The following is a 19,191-nucleotide window of genomic DNA, read 5'->3' as shown; positions in this document are numbered from 1 at the left end:
AATAGATTTTACTTCCCTCTCTCATAAATTTTGTGTGAGTGGAAGAGGGCATATCTCAATTTAGGATCATAGTAAAAACAGGAGTAGAGGGTCTTCAGGTATATGACAAAAGCACAGACTTGATAATTAGTCAGTAGTATCAAGTGAGCAGAATAAATCTGTTAATCAGGAGTCCTGGCTGCTTTTCATCCTTTGGCACAGCACTACAAAATATTTTTTTAAGGGTCTAGTCTTTCGTACATGATACTTGTTTTCCACTAAATTATTCCTGGGTCTTCTTTGTTTCTTTGTTCTGTGTCACTTGTGGCCCTGTCTTCCCTTCTAATGTTTTTGGCTCGATATTAACTACCTTCCAAATATTTATGTCTTCCTGAATAAAAACTATTTTTTTGTCTTCAGTGATTGTGAATGTTCCTGTCCCATGCTCTGACATATTTTTGTTAGAACATTATTTATCAGTTATTGTCAGAAATTCATTTTAAGAACCTTGAGGATACTTCTCTCCTGTGAATTATTTAGCCTTAACTAATGAACTTTCTTTTTTTATTAATTAAGAACTTGGAGGCTTTAATTGTCTGGGAGCTGATGGCACTTCTCTTGCACTATTTTTAGCTGATAGGTCAATGCATCCCATGCATTTTTCTCTTTGTTCTCTTACTTAATAAAGCAAACTACGCAAACACATGGATATTTGAATCCAGATTCTGCTCTGTAGAGTTCTGGTAAAAACCAAAACACACCCCCACCAAAAAACCCTCCAAACAAAAAACAAACAAAAAACCCCACCAACCAAAACTTCTAAAAGATATGCATGATTTCCTTTTGAACTTAGTAGCAGCATTATTTTATTCAATTTAATTACTAGTTTGGCATGAACTATGCTGGTTTTTATTTCCTGAGGCATAGATGTTGAGCACATCAGTGTCCTTTCTGGAATAGGTAGTACTCCAACTCATGTCTGTGTTGTATTGCTGTTAGTAGATGTTAAAATACAAGTGATTTTTAGGGCATGAAGTATGGAATTTCAGTTGACAGTGGACTTAAAACCCCACTGAGGCTGAAAATCTCAGTGAGTTTTAAGAACATCTAGTTTGTTTGGAGCAGGCTCTGAATCCAGTTTTCCACAGTGGCAGAATTGTTGGTTCAGTGAGCATCAGTTCTATACATACACTGCTGCCTTTATGTATTAAAAGCTATTTCCAATGAAAACATTAGCTCCAGAGCTGGCACAGCACTTGAAAGATCTCTTGAAAAACTGTTTCTCTGAGAGTATATACCCTGCTAAACTGGGCCCAAGTAATTGTATCCTCACTTAGCACTGTTGTCATTCCACATATGTTGCCCAGTCCAGAGGTATGGTGCTTCTGATGTTACAGTTCTATGTCATGCTTTCTTCCCCAGTGGCTTGTAGGACATGGTAGTTCTTCAATATGACATGAACACCAACTTTCAACTATTCTGGCCCATCCAATCACTGTAATTTTCATAGATAATAAAATAATAGTGAAAGCATAGCACAAGTTGTAATCAATTTTTTCTATTGAATGAATTAGGCTGAGGCTGTAGCATTACCAATTTGAAAAGTATTTATGTATGAACTGTGATAGATTGAAATAGAAAATAAACTTTCTTTATTTTTCATAAAGGCATTGTGATTTTTGCTATGATGACACTAGTTTATAGGAGCTCGTCTAATACACTGTATATTTAATTAGACAACGACATGGCAGTTTCAGGGAATGTGACTCCTTGATTGGCTGCAAGTAGCATTAAAGAATTAATATATCAGTTACACTTAAAAATGGGTGCACAAATGTGTGTACCTGTCAGGGAACACTTCTTAAATTCCTGTGCACACACACCTAACACAATTAACCAGGCCAAAAGCCTACAAGTCCCTCAAGGCATACATCTTTCTTTTAGCATGTAGTTCTCTTGCTTCAGGAGTTAACTTGTGTTAGTCACATTGAAATTTGCACGTGTATATGTGTTTATAACTTTTATAAGAGAGGATGGAATTTAAAGCCAATCAAGTTTACATGTTAGTCTTAGCATCAGTAGATTTTTGGGCTAGGTCATTCACTTGAAAGCAATGAAAAGTCATGTTGCAGAGCTTGACAGCACTATTGTATCTGATATGACTTTAAGATCTTAATTTTAACTTGTGTTGTTGACCTCCCTATTCTACTTCTACATATAAGAAGCTGGACATATGGCCTTGTTACAGTAATTGTAATCAATGTTTTAAAAAATAAACCAAATTTTAAAGATTATTTCTAATGTAGAGAAAATGTGAATGATGGAGATACATCCTTTCTACCCCTTTTTTCTCAAGACAAGTGAAGATTGTTCTGCAAACTGTTGTCAAGCCTTAGGAAATTGATGTGATACTGATAATATCACAGTTTTGTCTAATCACTTAAGGATTTTGACAGTCTTCTTTCTAGATATGCAGCATCTGTAATATGTAGTTTGCAGAAATGCACAGTCTAACAGGCAAAAAACCATCTCTCTAAACTTGTAAATTTTCTTTTATCAGAAAGATTGGAGCCATTTTGATTAGCAAGTTTTTAAAATAAGATTACATAGGAATTCATTGAACTTTTGGGAGCTAATTAACAGATCTTACTCATCCTTTTCTTTTCTAAAGCTTGCAGCAGCATCTGATGTTTTTGTGGAAAACTTTGTCCCTGGGAAGCTGGCTGAAATGGGTCTAGGTTATGAAGACATTAAACAGGTTGCTCCTCACGTAGTGTACTGTTCAATAACAGGTACTTTATTTTCAATTCCTTGTGTTCATTATTTCTTTTATTTCAGTCAAAGTGTTATAAAAGTCATATGGTTGTACAGAAGTGTCACTTTGATGTCAGTTAAGATAAATTGAAAATTTAAGCTAGTTTAATTCAAAAACAGGTGTGGAAAAGCTGTGAGGAAGCAACTGTGTCCACAGCTTAGTAGTTGTTCAATGTCATTACCATGCCAGCCTGACATGTTCCTATTGATTTCAAAGGAGTCAGGATGGGCTAGCCTCCTTGGATTTTGCTTTGAACTACCTGAAAACTAATTTTTTTTTTTTTTTTTTCCTCCCAGCAGTTTGACTGAATCAGTTTACATATGACGTGTTTTAAATCTGGTAATCTCAGTATTTTTTGCTGCCCTGAAGTATCTTTCTCTTCAGAACTGTGCAGTTACATGTTCATGGAAGCTTTCCATGACTTTGCTGCAGTCTACTGCTTGTTAACTGAAATGATAGAAGAGTTGTATGTACTTCATAAAAGCAGGGAAGAATGAAAAGAAAGTAAGACACATGTATGCAGTTCCCAATGTTCTTATAAAAATAATTTCAAGTCTGAAAAACTGCTTAAAAAACCTCTAACAAAAACCACCCCCCAAAATCTTGATCAAGCACTAAAATTAAAAGTCTAATATTAAAATGAAATTAAATTACATCAGAAGTTACGCATATTTTTAGACTGGTTTAAAATCTTAGTTACAAACCTGTTTTTCCTCTGAATTTCTGCAGAATAAATGGCTTTGGCTTTTTTGGTTACTGGGTATGGATGTCATTTCACAGAAATCAAATAACTTTTGTCTGTTGTGATGTATTTATCACGTTTATGTGGCAAATATCTGAAAATAACAAGAGGAGAAAGACAATTATATTCAGAGCTTGCTGAGAATCTTTGTTTAAATACCAATTTAGGCTGGTCAGTGGCTAGTTACCACAATGTTTTTCGTATTTGCTAGTGCATATATTCTTGCAACTGGAATTTGTCAAGTGGGTTTGTGTTATTTTGTTTGCCTTTTTTTTTTTTTTTGTTTAGTTGCTGTACCCATAATGATGAAAAATAAAAAAAATTGCATCCAAGCAACAGTTTATGTGAGGTACAGCACCCTCTCATTATGTGTCAGATGCTCCAGTCTCTTAATCAACTCCATGACTCTGTGCTTGCCTCAGTAAGTCAATGTCTGTCATGTACTGGGTAGCCCAGAGCTGGGCACAGGATTACAGACATGACCTCAACAGTGGTGCAAAGAGGGGAGGGATCTACCCCCTTGGCCTGCTTGACACTCTTCCTAGTGCATGGCAAAATACTGTTGTCCTTTGCTACGAGGATGCATACTTTTACATGTTTTAGGTGCTCCCTCAACTGAGTGTAACTCTTCCTTGCTGCAGACTTTCACTCTAGTCTCAGGGACCTAGGACTCCTAAGAGCATCTTTTTTTGGTAAATACTGAGGCAAAAAAGCATTAAATACATCTGCCTTCTTGTCCTTTGTCCATTTTGCAGTAGGTCTCTATCTTCCTTAGTCTTCCTTCTGCTTTAGATTTGCTTGCAGTATTCTTTCATGTTGCCTTTTGTGTCTTATGCCAAATCCAACTCCAGGTCAGCCTGTGCTTTTCTAACCATGTACTTGTATGGTCAAACAGCACCTCTATATTTCTAGGTCACTTGTCTCTGCTTCCACTGCTTGGAGGACAAGCTGGACAAAGATCACATAATCTTGCTGTTTAGAGCTTTGTGTAATGTGCAACTTACAGTTATGTTCTACAATAGAAAACACATAAGCATTATTCATGGACTATGACCACCTGAAGTTCAAAGTGTTTGGGAGGTAAGAGCTAAGTGATGTTTGTCAGGCATCCATAAAGCAACTTGGTATCGTAAATTATGGTTTAAGTCTTGGATACTCAACAGGTGATAAGCAATGTTTATTTAAGGATGATGCATCTTTTAGGAATAAAGACATAAGCTCAAGTGCCCTTTAAAAGAAGGCTCATAAATCCATTGAGTTAAGATAAGAAATAGCAAAGACTCAATTTAAGCATATTAAAAGAAGCAACCAGACTAGGACCAAATGTACATCTGTGACACAGGGAGCTTGATGGTGGTATGCAGGAAGGGGTTTTTGGCACAATCAGGCAGAAAACTGATTTAAGAAGAATTCCTGATTGATTTTGGAAATCTCTGTGATGTGATTCTAGATATTACAACTCCTAACTATTTTGTGCTGTGGTTGACTTTGCTGCCTTCGAATATGTTTGGGTTTTTTTGGGGTCTTTTTTGTTGGTTTTTTTTTGTTTGTTTGTTTTTGGGGGGTTTTTGTTTGGGGTTTTTTTTGTTTTGTTTTTGTTCGGGGTTTTTTTTTGGGTTTTTTTTTGTGAGGAGAGATGGGAATAGGTATGAGGCTCTGGAACTTGAGGGTCAGGCAAATGGTAGTGAAGGTGAAGGTCTGTCTGGGGCAAGTTGGTCGACCAGACACATTACAATTAACACCTGTAAAAAAGGAAGGATGCGTGATTGTTGTAGGAGACTCCCTTCTGAGGGGCCCATATACTGACTGGCCCTGTCTCACAGGGAAATCTGCTGCCTCCCTGGGGCCTAAGTAAGAGATATTATTAGAAGACTCCTTGGACTGATTCAGCCCTTTGATTATTACCTAATTCTGGGTGCCCAGGTCAGCAGTGACAACTCTTGGAGCAATCAAAAAGGACTTCAGGCCACTGGGATGACTGGTTGAAGGCATAAGGGTGCAGGTGGTGTTTCTGTCAATGCTTTCAGTAGCAGGGAAGAATGCTGAAAGAAACAGGAGAGCCCTGATCAACTCATGGCTTCAAGGCTGGTGCCGTTGGTGCAATTTTGGCTTTTTCCATCGTGGGGTGGTCTACGCAGCACCAGGCTGGCTGCAGGCAGATGAGGCTTGCCTGTCTAAAAGGGTGAAGAGGTTTCTAGGCCCATGAGTTGGCAGGGATGAGTGAGAGGACTTTAAACTTGGTTTGAAGAGGGAAGCAGGTAAGACCAAGACTTGCTAGAGATAAGCCTGGGGTGGCATGCCTGTGTTGGGGGTGAAATTGATAGCCTAGCTGAAGTGCATCTACCTCAGTATGGGTAGCAAACAGGAGGAGCTGCAGGCCATCCTGCAGGAGAAAAGCCATTATGTAGTTACCATCACAGAAATGAAGTGGGATCAGTCATGTAAATGGAGTGCTGCAATTCATGTCTACAAGCACTTCAGAAGTGACAGGCGAGGAGGGAGAGGCTATGGCGTGGCTCTGTACATTAGGGAGTGTTTCAACTGTATAAAGCTCAAGGATAATGGTGACAAGGTTCAGTGTCTATGGTTACAAATTAGGGGGAAGGCCAACAAGGCAGACATCCTGATGGCAGTCTGTTATAGACAACTCAGCCGGTATGAAGGGGTCGATGAACTATTCTGTAAGCATCTGTCTAATGTTTCACAATTGCTAGCCCTTGTTCTTGTGGAAAACTAACTTGTGGGATGTCTGCTGGGAACTCAACACAGTGGAGAGGAGGTAGTCTAGGAGGTTCCTGGAGTGTGTGGAAGACAGCTTACTGATACAGGTGGTAAGTGAGCTTAACAAGGGGGGTGCCCCGGTAGACCTGATGTTAAACAGAGAAGGGCTGGTGGGAAGTACAGTGGTCAGACAACATCTTGGGCACAGTGACCATGAAATGACAGAGTATTCAATTCTTGGTGAAGTAAGGAAGGGGTCAGCAAAACCTTGGACTTCTGGAGGGTGGACTTGGGCCTGTTCAGGACACTGGTTCAGAGAGTTCCTTGGGAAAGAGCCCTTAATAACAAAGGGGTTCAGAAAGACTGGACATACTTTATGAAGGAAATTGTAAAGGCAGAGGAGCAGGCCGTCCCTATGTGCCAAAAGATGAGCTGGTAGGGAAGATGACTGGCCTGACAGAATATGGAGCTTTTACTGGAATTTGGGGGAAAAAAGAGAGTTTATGACCTTAGGAAGAAGTGGCAGGCAACTCAGGAAGAGTACAAGGATGTTGTTAGGTCACGTAGAAAGAAAATTAGAAAGACAAAAGCTCTTCTAGACCTCAATCTGGCCACTGCTGTGAAAGATAATACAAAGTGTTTTTATAAATACACTAACAACAGAAGAATGGCCAAGGAAAATTTCCAACTTTTATTGGATGTGAAGAGGAATATTGTAATTAAGGATAAAGCTGAGCACTTAATGCCTTCTTTGCCTCAGTCTTCAAGAGAAAGATGAGTTATCTACCAGCTCCTGAGCTGGTAGACAGGAACAGGGAGCAGAGTAGACCCCCTGTAATCCAGGATGAATTAGTTTGTGACCGATCTGCTGAGCTACTTAAGACACTCGCAAGTTCATGGGGCGAGATGGGATTCAACCAAGGGTAGTGAGGGAGCTGGCAGAAGAGCTTGCCAAGCTGCTCTCCATCATTTATCATCTGTCCTGGCTAAATGGGAAGGTCCCAGACAAATGAAGGTTGATCAACGTGACACCTGTCCACAAGAAGAGCTAGAAGGTGGATTAAGGGAGCTACAGGCCTGTCAGTCTGACCTTGGTGCCCAGGAAAGTTATAGAAGAGATTATCTTGAGTGCATTACATTGCATGTACAGGGATACCCAAGGGATAACACCCAGCCAGCCGAGTTTGTGAATGACAGGTCCTGTTTGACCAACCTGATCTCCTTTTCTGATCAGGTGGGCCACCTGGTGGATGGGGAAAAGACTGTGGATGTGTCTACCTGGACTTCAGCAAAGCCTTTGATACTGTGTCCCACAGCATTCTCCTGGAGAAGCTGGCATCCTGAGGCTTGGACAGGTGCATGCCTTGCTGGGTGAAGAACTTTGCTGGATGGCCGGGCCCAGAAAGTGGTGGAGAATGGTGCCACATCCAATTTGTGGCTGGTTATAAGTGGGGTTCCCCAATGTTCAGTGTTGGAACCAGTCTTGTTAAATATGATTATTGATGATCTGGACAAGGGGATTGCGTGCACCCTCAGTAAGTTTGAAGATGACACCAGGTTGGGAGGGAGTGTTGATCTGGTGGAAGGTAGAAAAGCGCTGCAGAAGATTCTAGCCAGGCTGGATTGATGGGCTGAGGCCAGTGGTGTGAGGTTCAGTAAGATGAAGTGCCAGGTTCTGCACTTGGGTCACAACAAGCCCCTGCAGCACCACAGGCTGGGGACAGAGTGGCTGGAAAGCTGCCCAGCAGAAAGGGGCTTGGATGTGCTGAGTGCCAGCAGCTCAACAGGAGCCAGCAGTGTGCCCAGATAGCCAAGAAGGCCAATGGCATCCTGGCCTGTATCAAAAATAGTGATTGTCTCTCTGTACTCGGCAATGGCTGGTTCAGCACCTGCTGGCATTTTGTGTTTGTGGTTACAGTGAAAGTAGCCATTACCCTGCTATGGATTAGGTTATTTGCCAGATCCTTGAAGTGGTTCAGATGCTGGAGGGGGGTGCATTTTCTTGTGATGCTGTTTTTGCGTATCCTGTTGTGTAGGAATTGCTATTTTGTACTGCTTGATGTGAGCCAGATCAGGCTGGGCTGTCTTCAGAATAGATCATGTTGGTCATGTGGCCGTGAATGGTTCATACATATGTGATGTCTGTAATATAATGTGTTGGTTTTGCTTGGCCTTTGATAGTGGGGGAGCCATAAAGATGGCCTCTGTGAGAAGTTGCTAGAAGTTTCCACCATGTCCAGCAGAGTCAATCCCTGATGGCTCTGAAGACGATGGACATGCTGCTGGCCAAGGCTGGGCCAATTAGAAATGTTGGTTATGCCTCTGTGATAACATATTGAACAAGAAATGCACAAAGCAGGGGGTACAGTTTTTTTTTTCTAGCAAGAGAAGAGGAGGAGGTGAGAACAGGTGAGGGAAACAACATGGAGACACCAAGGTCAGTGGAGAAGGAGGGGGAGGAGGTGTTCCAGGCACTGGAGCCAAACTTTCTCTTCAAGCCGTGGTGAAGACCATGGTGAAGCAGGTTGTCCCCCTGCAGCCCATGGGGTCCACAGGGCATGCAGAGATCCACTTGCAGCTTGTAGGGGAGCTGCCTATGCCAGAGCGGGTGGATGCCTGGAGGAGGCTGTAGTCCAGTGGAAGAGAGGGAGCCCTTGCTTCCAAGCTGGAGCAGCAGCAGCCTCACCCCCTAGACAAGCGACCCATGCCACAGCAGTTTTGGGAGGACTGCTGCTTGCAAGATTGGAGCCATGCTGGAGAAGTTAATGGAGAACTGTCTTTCATAGGAGGGACCCCATGGTGCAGCAGGGAAGGACTCCTCCCTGAGCAGTGGAAGAAGATGTCAGTCATGAACTGACCAAACAGTTTTCTCCCACGCCCTGTTCCCTGCACTACTGGGGGGAAAATGATGTCTTTAAGGGTTTATTTTACTTCTTATTATCCTCCTCTGACTCTGTTAGTAATAAATTCACTTTGTTGAGCCTGTTTTGCCCTTGGAGTGTTTTTCTCCCAGTCCTTGTCTCGAGTTGTGTCCCCTCAGTTTAATTTTTTTTTTCCTCTCCTCTGCCCAGCTATGTCAGGGGAGACTGAGTGAGAGGCTGTCATGAGCAGCACTTGTATGTATTTCGTTGTTTCTCGACAGTCGGTAAATTGTCATGGAGATGTTATCAGCTTACTTTTCATTTATTATTTACTTTGGCCTTCTTGCTTTATGTTATGGTATCACCATGAAGTCTAATCAATCCCAGTTCTAGTAGTGTATGTTTCTTTTATCCTCATTTTCTTGTCAATTCTGATGGCCTACAAATAACAACTTTAAAAATAAAAAAGCAGAGCCACGATAGAAAGGTCTTGCATTCTTCCAAGTCTTCATTTGAGAGAACAGAAATTCTAGGTGTTTTAAGAAAACAAATGTAATTTGTGCGTTTTTAAATGTAGCAAAACAAACCTGCTTCCTTTTTTTGTTTTGCATTTGAAAACAGCTGAAACATTCTGTGAGAAATTTTGAAAACATTCAAACTTCCCATTCTTATACAACTTAAAATTCAAGATTGGTCTCCATTACACTTTTTGTCAATGAAATGTATATGGAGGCGACTGATTCAGTTGAATAGTCACATAGTTGCAGAATATAAAATCTCGGAGACATGAATCTTAGAAATAAGAAAATATGCTGCTTTATAACTTAAACAGTATTGAGCCATTTTTCTTTAATACATGAATAATTTTTGTGTGGAGTTGCCTCTCTAAATTTTGGGCTATTGAAAATAGTAAAATGATATAACTGGTAGTAAAATGAAATGTAGTGTTATATTTTCAGAAAATCCAGGGTCATATGTAGATGAAGAGTTTAGACATAGGTAAGCCAGAAGCTGTCTCTTTTATGGCATTTTGGAAGTTCTGATTAGCAAACTGCATTTCTTATCCAAGTAGCTCTGAGTGAATGTATACAGCTCTGCAGTAAGTGCTGCAGGGTTTTGAGGATTTCTGGGACATTTCCAAATGTTTGTGCTGCTTTGAGTGCACTTGAACTCTACATTGCCTGTTCTCACTCACAAGCTGATTTTGCTTAGCTCGAACTAGTTTAAATATAATATATTTTGATATTTCTGTGGTTGAGATTGGTTTAAGTTTTGGAAAATTGGATGGTTAGAGTAAATGATGTACAGGTCACAAAGGAGTGACCAAATCGATACAGTATGTGTAACGCTCTCACTAAGAAAGTCACTGTTTATTCCTGAACGAGAGGGGGCACTGTTTAAAAGGAAAACATGGTTTGCAAATCAAAACACTTTTTTTTTTTTTTTCCTCCTCTTAAAGCCTCTGAAGGTAATATGTTTTCAAAAATTTTCACAGTTTGTTTTTAAATTATGAAAGTTACTCCTCTCAGGTTTTCTACCCTAGCTCTTTGCTCGCTAATCTATATGAATTGTGATTACTCTTCTTTTTGCGCAGGATTTTTTCACTCCTCCTTTTCTAGGAAGTTATACTTCATATCATATGCAGGTTGCTTTTTACGTTGCTGGTGGTATTACAAAGTCTTGTTTTAGTATTTTATGTAATTTTATTTTGTAGAATATAAATGTGATGCTTAGTTTGCTGCCTTTTAAGGAAATTTTACTCCTGTAAAGACTTTTAAATGTATTTATGCATGAAAGAAATTGAGTACAGAATTACAGAATCACAGAATAAGTAAGGTTGAAGGTGTGTCATATGGTCCAATCTTCCTGATCAAGCAGGGTCATTGTAGACTATATGGCACAGGACTGTGTCCAGACAGTTCTTGAATATCTCCAGTGAGGGAGACACCATAACCTCTATCGGCAATCTGTTCCAGTGCTTGGTCACTTGATGGATCTTTCTGTGAATCAGTTTCTGCCCATTACCTCTTGTCCTATTGCTTGGCACCACTGACAAGAACCTGGTTCCGTCCTCTCAGCACTGCCCCTTTAGATATTTGTACACATTAATGTGATCTCCTCTGAGCTGTCTCTTCTTGAGGCTGAAAAGGCCCAGCTCCTTCAGCCTGTCCTCATAAAAGAGATGCTCCAGCCCCTTTTTCATCTCTGTTGCCCTCCAAGGGACCTACTCCAGGAGCCCCATGTCTCTCTTTTTCTGAGGAGCCCAGAACCAGACACAGCACTCCAGATGTGGCCTCACCAGGGCTGAGTAGAGGTGCAGGATCACCTCCCTTGACCTGCTGGCAATGCTCTTCCTAACACATCTCAGGACACCACTGGCCTTCTTGCCCACAAGGGTTCATTGCTGGCTCATGGACAGCTTGTTGTCCACCAGGACCCACAGGTCCTTCTCTGCAGAATTGCTTGCCATGAGTTTGGCCCCCAGCCTGTACCGGTGCAGGGGTTATTCTTCCTCAGGTGCAGGACCCTGCAATTGCCTTTTTAAACTTCAGACAGAGTTTCTTTTCTGCCCATCTCTCAATCTTCCAGTTCTTTTCTCCCATATCTGCCGAAGGCCCTTTTGAAGACCATTTTGAAACCTTCTGTGTTATTAGCCACTCCTCCCACCTTTGTGTCATCAGTGAACTTGCTGAGGAGGCATCTGTCCCTTCATCCAAGTTACTTATGAACAAGTTAAACAATACTGGGCCCTGTATGAACCCTGGGGACACCACTAGTGACAGGCTTCCAGCTGAACTCTGTGCTACGGATCGTGACTCATTGGGATCAGTCACTATACATAGCCATAACCATAGAAAATCTGCCGTGAAAATATTCTTAATTTCAACCAAAAGTAACTATGAAGATAAATTTTTGGAATTGGTATTTTTATTACTTTGTGTTTGTCGCTGTTGAGCAGCTAGCAGAGTAATGAAAGCACCAGTTCTCAGTGGCAAGAAGGAATGACCTTTATTGTTTTGATTTCATCACATTTATAGAGTTCTCAAAAGTCACCCAGATTGGTCAGTCAGAAGCCTTCCCCCAGGCCCGATTGGCCAGGCCTGCACTGCCCAAGTTCTGGGACACTGTTCCAAAAACATCCAAACTTTATCTTTATTTACAAAACACAAGAAAACTTCTCATGGGAAAAACTGTGCTAGCCACATGTGTTACTGTAGCAGTTTTCAGTTCTTGGGGATTTGCACTTTCTACTCCACAAAACTTAGTCTTAACTCTGAATTTACATTCACTTTGACACTAAACCATTTGTTTGTTGGCAAACAGTGTGGTGCTAAAAAAGAAAAAATTAGGTGGAAGGAGTAAGAAAAGTTTTGTAGAAGTGTTGTGTATCACTTGAGTTTTCCATGGGTCTGAATCTGGAATTGTATATATAGCTTTTATTTAAGATACATAAATATAAAGATTGTAAAGATACTCACTGTTTTGAAATTAGTTCATTTATGTAAATCTGCTGTGTCTTTTGAGTGATTCTGCTGAGTCTATGAGAAGGAAAATAGTTCTTCACTCCACCCATTTACATAAGGTTTAGTGATAACGTAAAAGAACAAGTATTTGGTACTTCCCAGTATCTTGTTTTATACTGATAATTTGTAGTGGCTTCCCATGAGAAGATGTAATGTTATAGTTTTGATGCATATCCTACTTTGTCTCTAGTATTTTCACAACAGGAAAGAGAAGCCAACCACAATGTGTTTTGCTGGGCAAAGGCTAGCCAAAGAGCTCTTCAGATCCTCTAATTTGTGAACTAACTGTGGTAAAAAGTGGAATTGCCTTGGATTAGGTACGGTTTTTAGACTTCCTCTTACCAAATGTTTCCGGCCCATAAAATTATACATAACTTTGCGTGTCTGTGTCTTCATGCCCACTCATTCCCATGATGATTGATGTTTTTGTGGCTTCTGTATGGTTTTAGTCTGGACATAACTACCTGATACAAACTGATAGATTACCTGCCAAAAAAGTGATAGCTCAAGCTTCAAAAAAATCATTGGGCAAAATAGTTTCGTGATGTTATATATTATTTGTTGATAATTATTACTGTTAAAAAATCAAGTGGTGTTCTGAAGCTGACTCAAGAAATGGTTGTGTGTGTAACTAAATAATACTAGCTATAGGGATGATCTTGATTGTTAATCTGTTCAACAGTTATTAAAATTTGTGACCCAAAATTGCTAAAAACTGACCATAAAAATAGGCACAACAATTTGGAGGAAAGAAAAGAAAAAAAGAAAAACAAGATTAAAAAATCCACCTGCATTGCAAAATGTCTGGTTGAGTCAAACAGCCATTTCAAGCAGGATGATGGGCAGAATGAAATTGAAATTAGGAGAATGAACCAATAATTACAGTTATAACTGACTTTTAAGTTGTCAGAGGTTGGGGAGCCTTGGAATTTTTTTTCTCCATCCCCGTTACTAAGCAACAAATAGCTGGGTGATTAGAGCCATCAACTCTTTTGTAAGAGACAAAAGGGTGTGCTTGGGCGGGGCAGGGTAAGGCAGGAACCGGCCCCCGTTGGAACTGGCACTCATTCCGTGGGACACCGGGAGGAAAGGGACTGCTCTTTGCTTCTGGCTGTGACCACAGGAAATCCAACTGTGCTCTGTTTTCTTCTCCTGGCTGGGTGGGCTTTGATTCAACCTCTTTCCCACTGGGAAGTACACACTTCCCCGGCTGCGTTTTCTCTCAGTAGCCGCTGGGGAGTCCGGCTGCCCCTGCCGCCTGCTCTTCTTTGCTGTACGAGACCGCGGCGTCTGCTGTGACTGCAGAAATCCTTGTTACCTCGCTGGCTAGCCCGGGAGAGCCAGCTCCTGCCACTCCGCTCGCCACTCCAAGCTGCCTGGCTGCTCTTCAGCCTGCCCGCCATTACCAGCTGTGTGAGGCTGACCTGCCCCTGTGCCACAGCGCCACCTGCAGCTGCTTGACAGTCATCGCACCTGCCCTGCCCGGCCGGGAGCTCAACAGCACCCCTTGCTGTTTTTCAACTGTGATTACACCACACGGGAAAGTCATCTGCTATTGGTTTCTGGTTCTATTTGTGGTTGTTATTATTGTTATTACTTGTTTATAGATACTAGTAAAGAACTGTTATTCCTTTTCCCATATCTTTGCCTGAAAGCCCTTGATTTCAAAATTAAAATAATTTGGAGGGAGGGGAATTCACATTCTCTGTCCTAAGGGAGGGTTCAACCTCTCTTAGCAGACACCTGTCTTTCAAACCAAGACATAAGTGTATTAAAAGCAGCAAAAATTTGGAGAATGTGGTAATTAAGGAAATTGGAAAGTGGAAAAATGAGTATTGAGTATTGTGGTACTAGTATTCATTAAAAGTTGTTCATGGAGAATTTTTCGATAAATGTATTGTTTTCTATTAATGGAAAATAATGCATTGTCTACTGTGCAAAAGAGGTGTTGTCAGAACAAACTGGGTATCATGCTTCCAGTAGTTCTTAATGTGTTTTAGGAATAAGGGGGGAGGTCTGGGCAACTGTGAGCATTATACAGCTCTTAAGCAAACACAAAAATCACAGGTTTGCAAGCCTTGAGGTATGAACTTAAGTGCTCACAGTAATTGAATAAAACATTTGGAGGAGAAAAATATGAAGCTTCTATCTGAGCTTGATTTGATAAAAATAGAGCTTTCCAGCATTGGAAAAGAAAATCAAGCTTCTCTAATCTGTTAGTTTTTACATTACGCAATTGGAAGATAGGCGGATTAAAGAGTTGATCTGCCTTTTTTTTTTTGATAGCTTGAAGTTATCGGAGTGGGCAGTTAAGAGAAGTTAATCAGGGTCTAGACATAAAATAGACCAGTTTTTGAGAAGTTAATTAGCAGATACAGAAATTATTATTAGGACAATATAATTGGTTATCTATAATAGAGTAATAAAACTTGTGCTATATATTTTGACTGTAGTAAAGTTTTTGATGCTTTTGAGTAATGCTTTCTTAGAAAAGCTAGGAAAATATGACATACAAGAAATAAAAAAAAAACTTGGCTCAAGAGTGATCAGAAGCTCCCTGATAGCTTACTACAGGTACTTCAGGATTGAATGGATGAAAATGCCTCAGAAGTGATGCTGCTAGAAATTTTTTTTGCTTAATATAGGTCATAGAGTGCAATGTGGATGAGCCCAAAATTCTGATGTGACCATGTGCTACTGGGTGCTTGTGGGTTTTAGATTTGAGGGGCAGGAAGAACCTGGAGCTGATTCACAGGAAAAAGGCATCACTTCCCTTACAGCCTTATACAGTCCTTTAGAATATTTTCTGTGGGTGTGGCTAAGTCTCAGAAGAGTCATGGAGGGCTGGCCTCAGGCCTCTGCTCTGTTTTTCTTACTGAAGCCTGGAATTGAAACCATTCAAGGGCTTAGACAAGGGCTCTCAGAAGACTTGGTTGTAGTGATCGAGAATGGTCAAAGTTGAACATGAGTCAGTGATGATATCAGTAGATGAAGGACTAGCATCCTACTGGATTATATAAAGATGAATATGACCTAAAGGATTGTTTCTTTACCCTGCTCCACATTGATAAGGTTGGAAGGTGAACTCTACTTCAGGGTACAACATCTCAAAAACTATGTGGAAAACCTAAGAGAGTTGAGAGACAAAAAATCTACAAGTAGAAAACACAATATATGAAAGGTAGCTTGGAACAACAAGTGTTTTCTTAAAAAAAAAAGCTGCTGTTATCAGAAGGAGGTACTGTGGTTGGCCATCTAGCCATCTGTTCCTAAAGCATTCTGCACATTTTCACACAGCTTTCTTAAATGAAAATTTTGATAGTATGTGAAAGCCCCTAAAAACCTTTGCTTAATGCAAACAATTAGCCAAAATGCTACTTGGAATTCAAAGAATGAGTGTGTTAAGAACATCTCAAGAAAAAAAAATTGGGAGACAGTAATTAAAAAAAGAGTTCAGACCTGACAATTGGAGAAGTGGATTGTCTCTGCTTTTAGAGAGTTAAGTAATTGGGACAACAAGCGCAGTGTACAAAATAAAAAAAAAAATCATGTGGATATTGAGTACTTCAGTGCTTTTCTGCTGTGCACTAATGTGCTGCTTTGTAATTCTCAGTGTTAACTGCATATTTGTGCAGATTGGTAACTGGTTCCTTTTGCAGTAACGAACCACCTTTATGGCAAGCAGCAGGACTCTGAGAGTTTATTATGTATCTTGTGCATAATTACTCTGACACCTGAGGTGACCATAAATATGTCAGCAACTGAAATGAGACTTTTAAGACTATATTAATTCTAAATATGAATGTCTGCAAGCACTGGGAACTGTTTTAACTTACACAGCACAAGTGTTAAATATTGTGAATCAATAGCCTCATGAAGAAGTTATGACTGGAAATTTGTATGATGTAAATCAAAGCCAAGGAGCTGGTTCTCCCTATGCTCTCAGGCAGTGGGACAGTTTTTCAAATTATTATTCCTTTCTTCCTGCCTTCACTATATGAATAAAGCAGCTAATGAATCTGATGAGACAATTTTAATCTCTGTTTGTATTGTACAGTGTTTGCAAGCAGAATTGCTACAATTTAATATTTTAAAAAAACTTAAAGTGGAAGAGGTAGGGTTTTGTATTATCTCTTGAGTTCAAGATACCTGATTTCTTTCTAGACACCTAAACAGATTTGTGCCTTTGCCTAAAAAACTAGTCATATGCCATTTGAGTATTTAAGTCGTGTCAATTTCTCCCTTTGGCTGAGCTGTCAAACAGGAAAACTTCAATGTAGAGAGGCAAAGTCGTTGCTTATGTGTGGAAATTATTGGCAGAAATGCATATATCCAAATACTACTTCAATGATGTCAAAAAAGTACTTTTTCTCTATAACTTAGAAAAAGTCACTTGTTCCTGTGAACAAAAAAGCAATTCCTGTTTCTAAGAAAGTAATCAATCACCACAGCAGTGCATTGGTATATCAGTGGTGGTTTTACATGGTACATAATTCTGCTGGTAAATTCCCTGAGAGAACTACTTTGATCTGTTTATGTAGCTTCTTTCCTTTACAAAAGGGAACTTTTGAGGCCAGTCAGAGTACATTTTCATCACCGTCAGGATTTGACCCTGACTAAATGCCAGGCACCTCTGCTCTCTCCTGCCACACACGTGCAGGAGAGGGAAGGAAAAAAAAACCTGTTAAATACACACCAGATTTGTGAGTTGAGATAGGACACTGGTGGCAGGGCGCACAGAAAACAGGCTCCAAACTTAAAGTTGTGAAGTGATTTAATTACCTAACAGAGTCAGAGGATAAATGAAAAGTAAAAATAAGCTTTTCAGACACCATTTGTTCACTCACCCCTCCCTCTTAAGACACCATTTTTCTGCTCACCCCCCTCCCTCCTTCCAACAACAGCACAGGCGGGGGCAGGGTAAGGGGTTTGTTCTCTGGTTAGTCCATCAGGGAGAGGGGTTCTCTACTTAGCCATGGGGTCCCTCCCATGAGAGACAGTCCTCTGGGAACTTCTGTGGTGTGGGTCCAATCTCACGAGCAACATCCCACCCGAATTCTGCTGCAACATGAGTCTCTTTGTCCATAAGGAGCTGTGCAGACTCTCCCAAGTCGAGGCCAGGCTGCTTCCATCCCAGGAGCAAGGCCTTTCTCTCTCTTGCAAGGCCTTTGCAGCTTTAACTCTTTACATGAGGCTCTCACTGGATCACAGCTTTCTCCAGGCATCCACCTGCTCCTCTGGCGTGGGCACCTCCCCATGGGCTGTGCGTGGATTTCTGCATCCTTGTGGACTCCATGGGCTGCAGGGACACCTCCTGCTCCCCTCATGGTCTTCACCATGGCTGGCAGAGGTTTTTCAGCTCCAGTGCCTAGAGCACTGGAGCACCTCCTTACCCACCTTCTCTACTGACCTTGTCGTCTCCATGCTGTTCTCCCTTCACATATTTTCACGACCTCCTCCCCCTCTAGCTAACAAGAAGTGCGTGACTACTTTGTTTTGACTTTTTCTTAAATATGTTTTCACAGAGGCATAACTAGCACCTCTAATTGGCCCAAACTTGGCCAGCAGCATGTGCATCACTTTCAGAGCCATCAGAGATTGGCTCTGCTGGACTTGGTGAAAAACTTCCAGAACTTTCACTCAGGACACACAGGAGCCATCTTTGTGCCACTCCCCACGCCTCAGACACTTCCTCAGGCCTACCACAACAACTTTTGGATGCTTTAAATCTCTCTTAGGTGTTAAAGACACTTTGCTAATGTTCTGGGCTAAGCAAAACCACCACAATCACTTAATTATGTTGAGTAGAAAAAAACCCAAGAGCTCTCTTTAAACCAGCGTGGTAAATTGGACCTCAGATATTATAGCTTCATGTGCTTTTTGTGGCCATTTATCATGGTGTAGCAGTGTGTAGTGTTGATTTACTCTCAGTTATTTTTTTAGGATCAAAAGATAATTGGTGTACATGCAAAACTTCAGGAAGGAGATTCTGGAAATAGGTATCCATTGATTGAAAGTTAGGTAGTACTATAGCTGATGCTTCTGAAAATTGCCCTTAAATATCATGTTTTAAGGACTTGCTTCATTTTGGCAGTAAGTGTTTAGTTTTGTGCCTCTCCTTTACTCTGTCTTGTAGAAAGTAACCTGTGAAGACTGAGACTCTGAGCTTTTTGCCCCCTTCCACCAGCACAGGCGCCTGTCTGTAGCCTCCGGGGCTGAAGGCTGAACTCTTAATTCAAATTCAAATTGTAGGTAACAGCTCTGGCCTGATGGCTTATCAGCTAAGCATGCATTTGAAACCAGCACAGAAACCGCTGGATCATCCCATGAAAGACTGTCACCTTGGAGGAGGCTTTGGGGGTCTCCAAAGACCACCAAGATATACGGAGCATGCGTAGTGCACATGCTAATGATATTAATGACTTCCGAGAAATGATTTGTATAACCACTCCTATCCTGAAGAATGTAATTAATATTCATGATTTTACCTATAACTCTGTGTCTTTGAGGTACTGAGGTGTGTGTGTTTGGTGAAAATAATTCCCCACA

The 19,191-nt window shown here is 40.9% G+C and overlaps 1 protein-coding gene and 1 long non-coding RNA gene across 8 annotated transcripts in view; both read left to right on the top strand.

Annotated features, from left to right (window-relative positions):
• Positions 1-19,191, top strand: part of SUGCT (succinyl-CoA:glutarate-CoA transferase) — a 329,471-nt gene that overhangs the window by 8,906 nt on the left and 301,374 nt on the right. For all 7 annotated transcript variants that reach the window (XR_014849876.1, XR_014849877.1, XM_085051578.1 and 4 more), the window contains exon 6: positions 2,651-2,771. Coding sequence is in view for 5 of the 7 variants with exons in the window: in XM_085051578.1 (XP_084907704.1) it covers positions 2,651-2,771 (121 nt within the window). In the remaining 2 variants the exon portion in view is untranslated. The remainder of the gene's footprint in view (positions 1-2,650; positions 2,772-19,191) is intronic.
• Positions 5,148-14,523, top strand: LOC146441378 (uncharacterized). Its single transcript, XR_014849875.1, has 2 exons — positions 5,148-12,068; positions 12,337-14,523. It is a non-coding gene; the product is annotated as an uncharacterized LOC146441378 (long non-coding RNA).

Source organism: Lichenostomus cassidix, chromosome 2 (genome assembly GCF_008360975.1).
Source record: "Lichenostomus cassidix isolate B80296 chromosome 2, HeHo_3.0, whole genome shotgun sequence".
Taxonomy (NCBI): domain Eukaryota; kingdom Metazoa; phylum Chordata; class Aves; order Passeriformes; family Meliphagidae; genus Lichenostomus; species Lichenostomus cassidix.
Note: the sequence above shows the minus strand (reverse complement) of the source record. Positions and strands in the feature narration are given on the sequence as shown.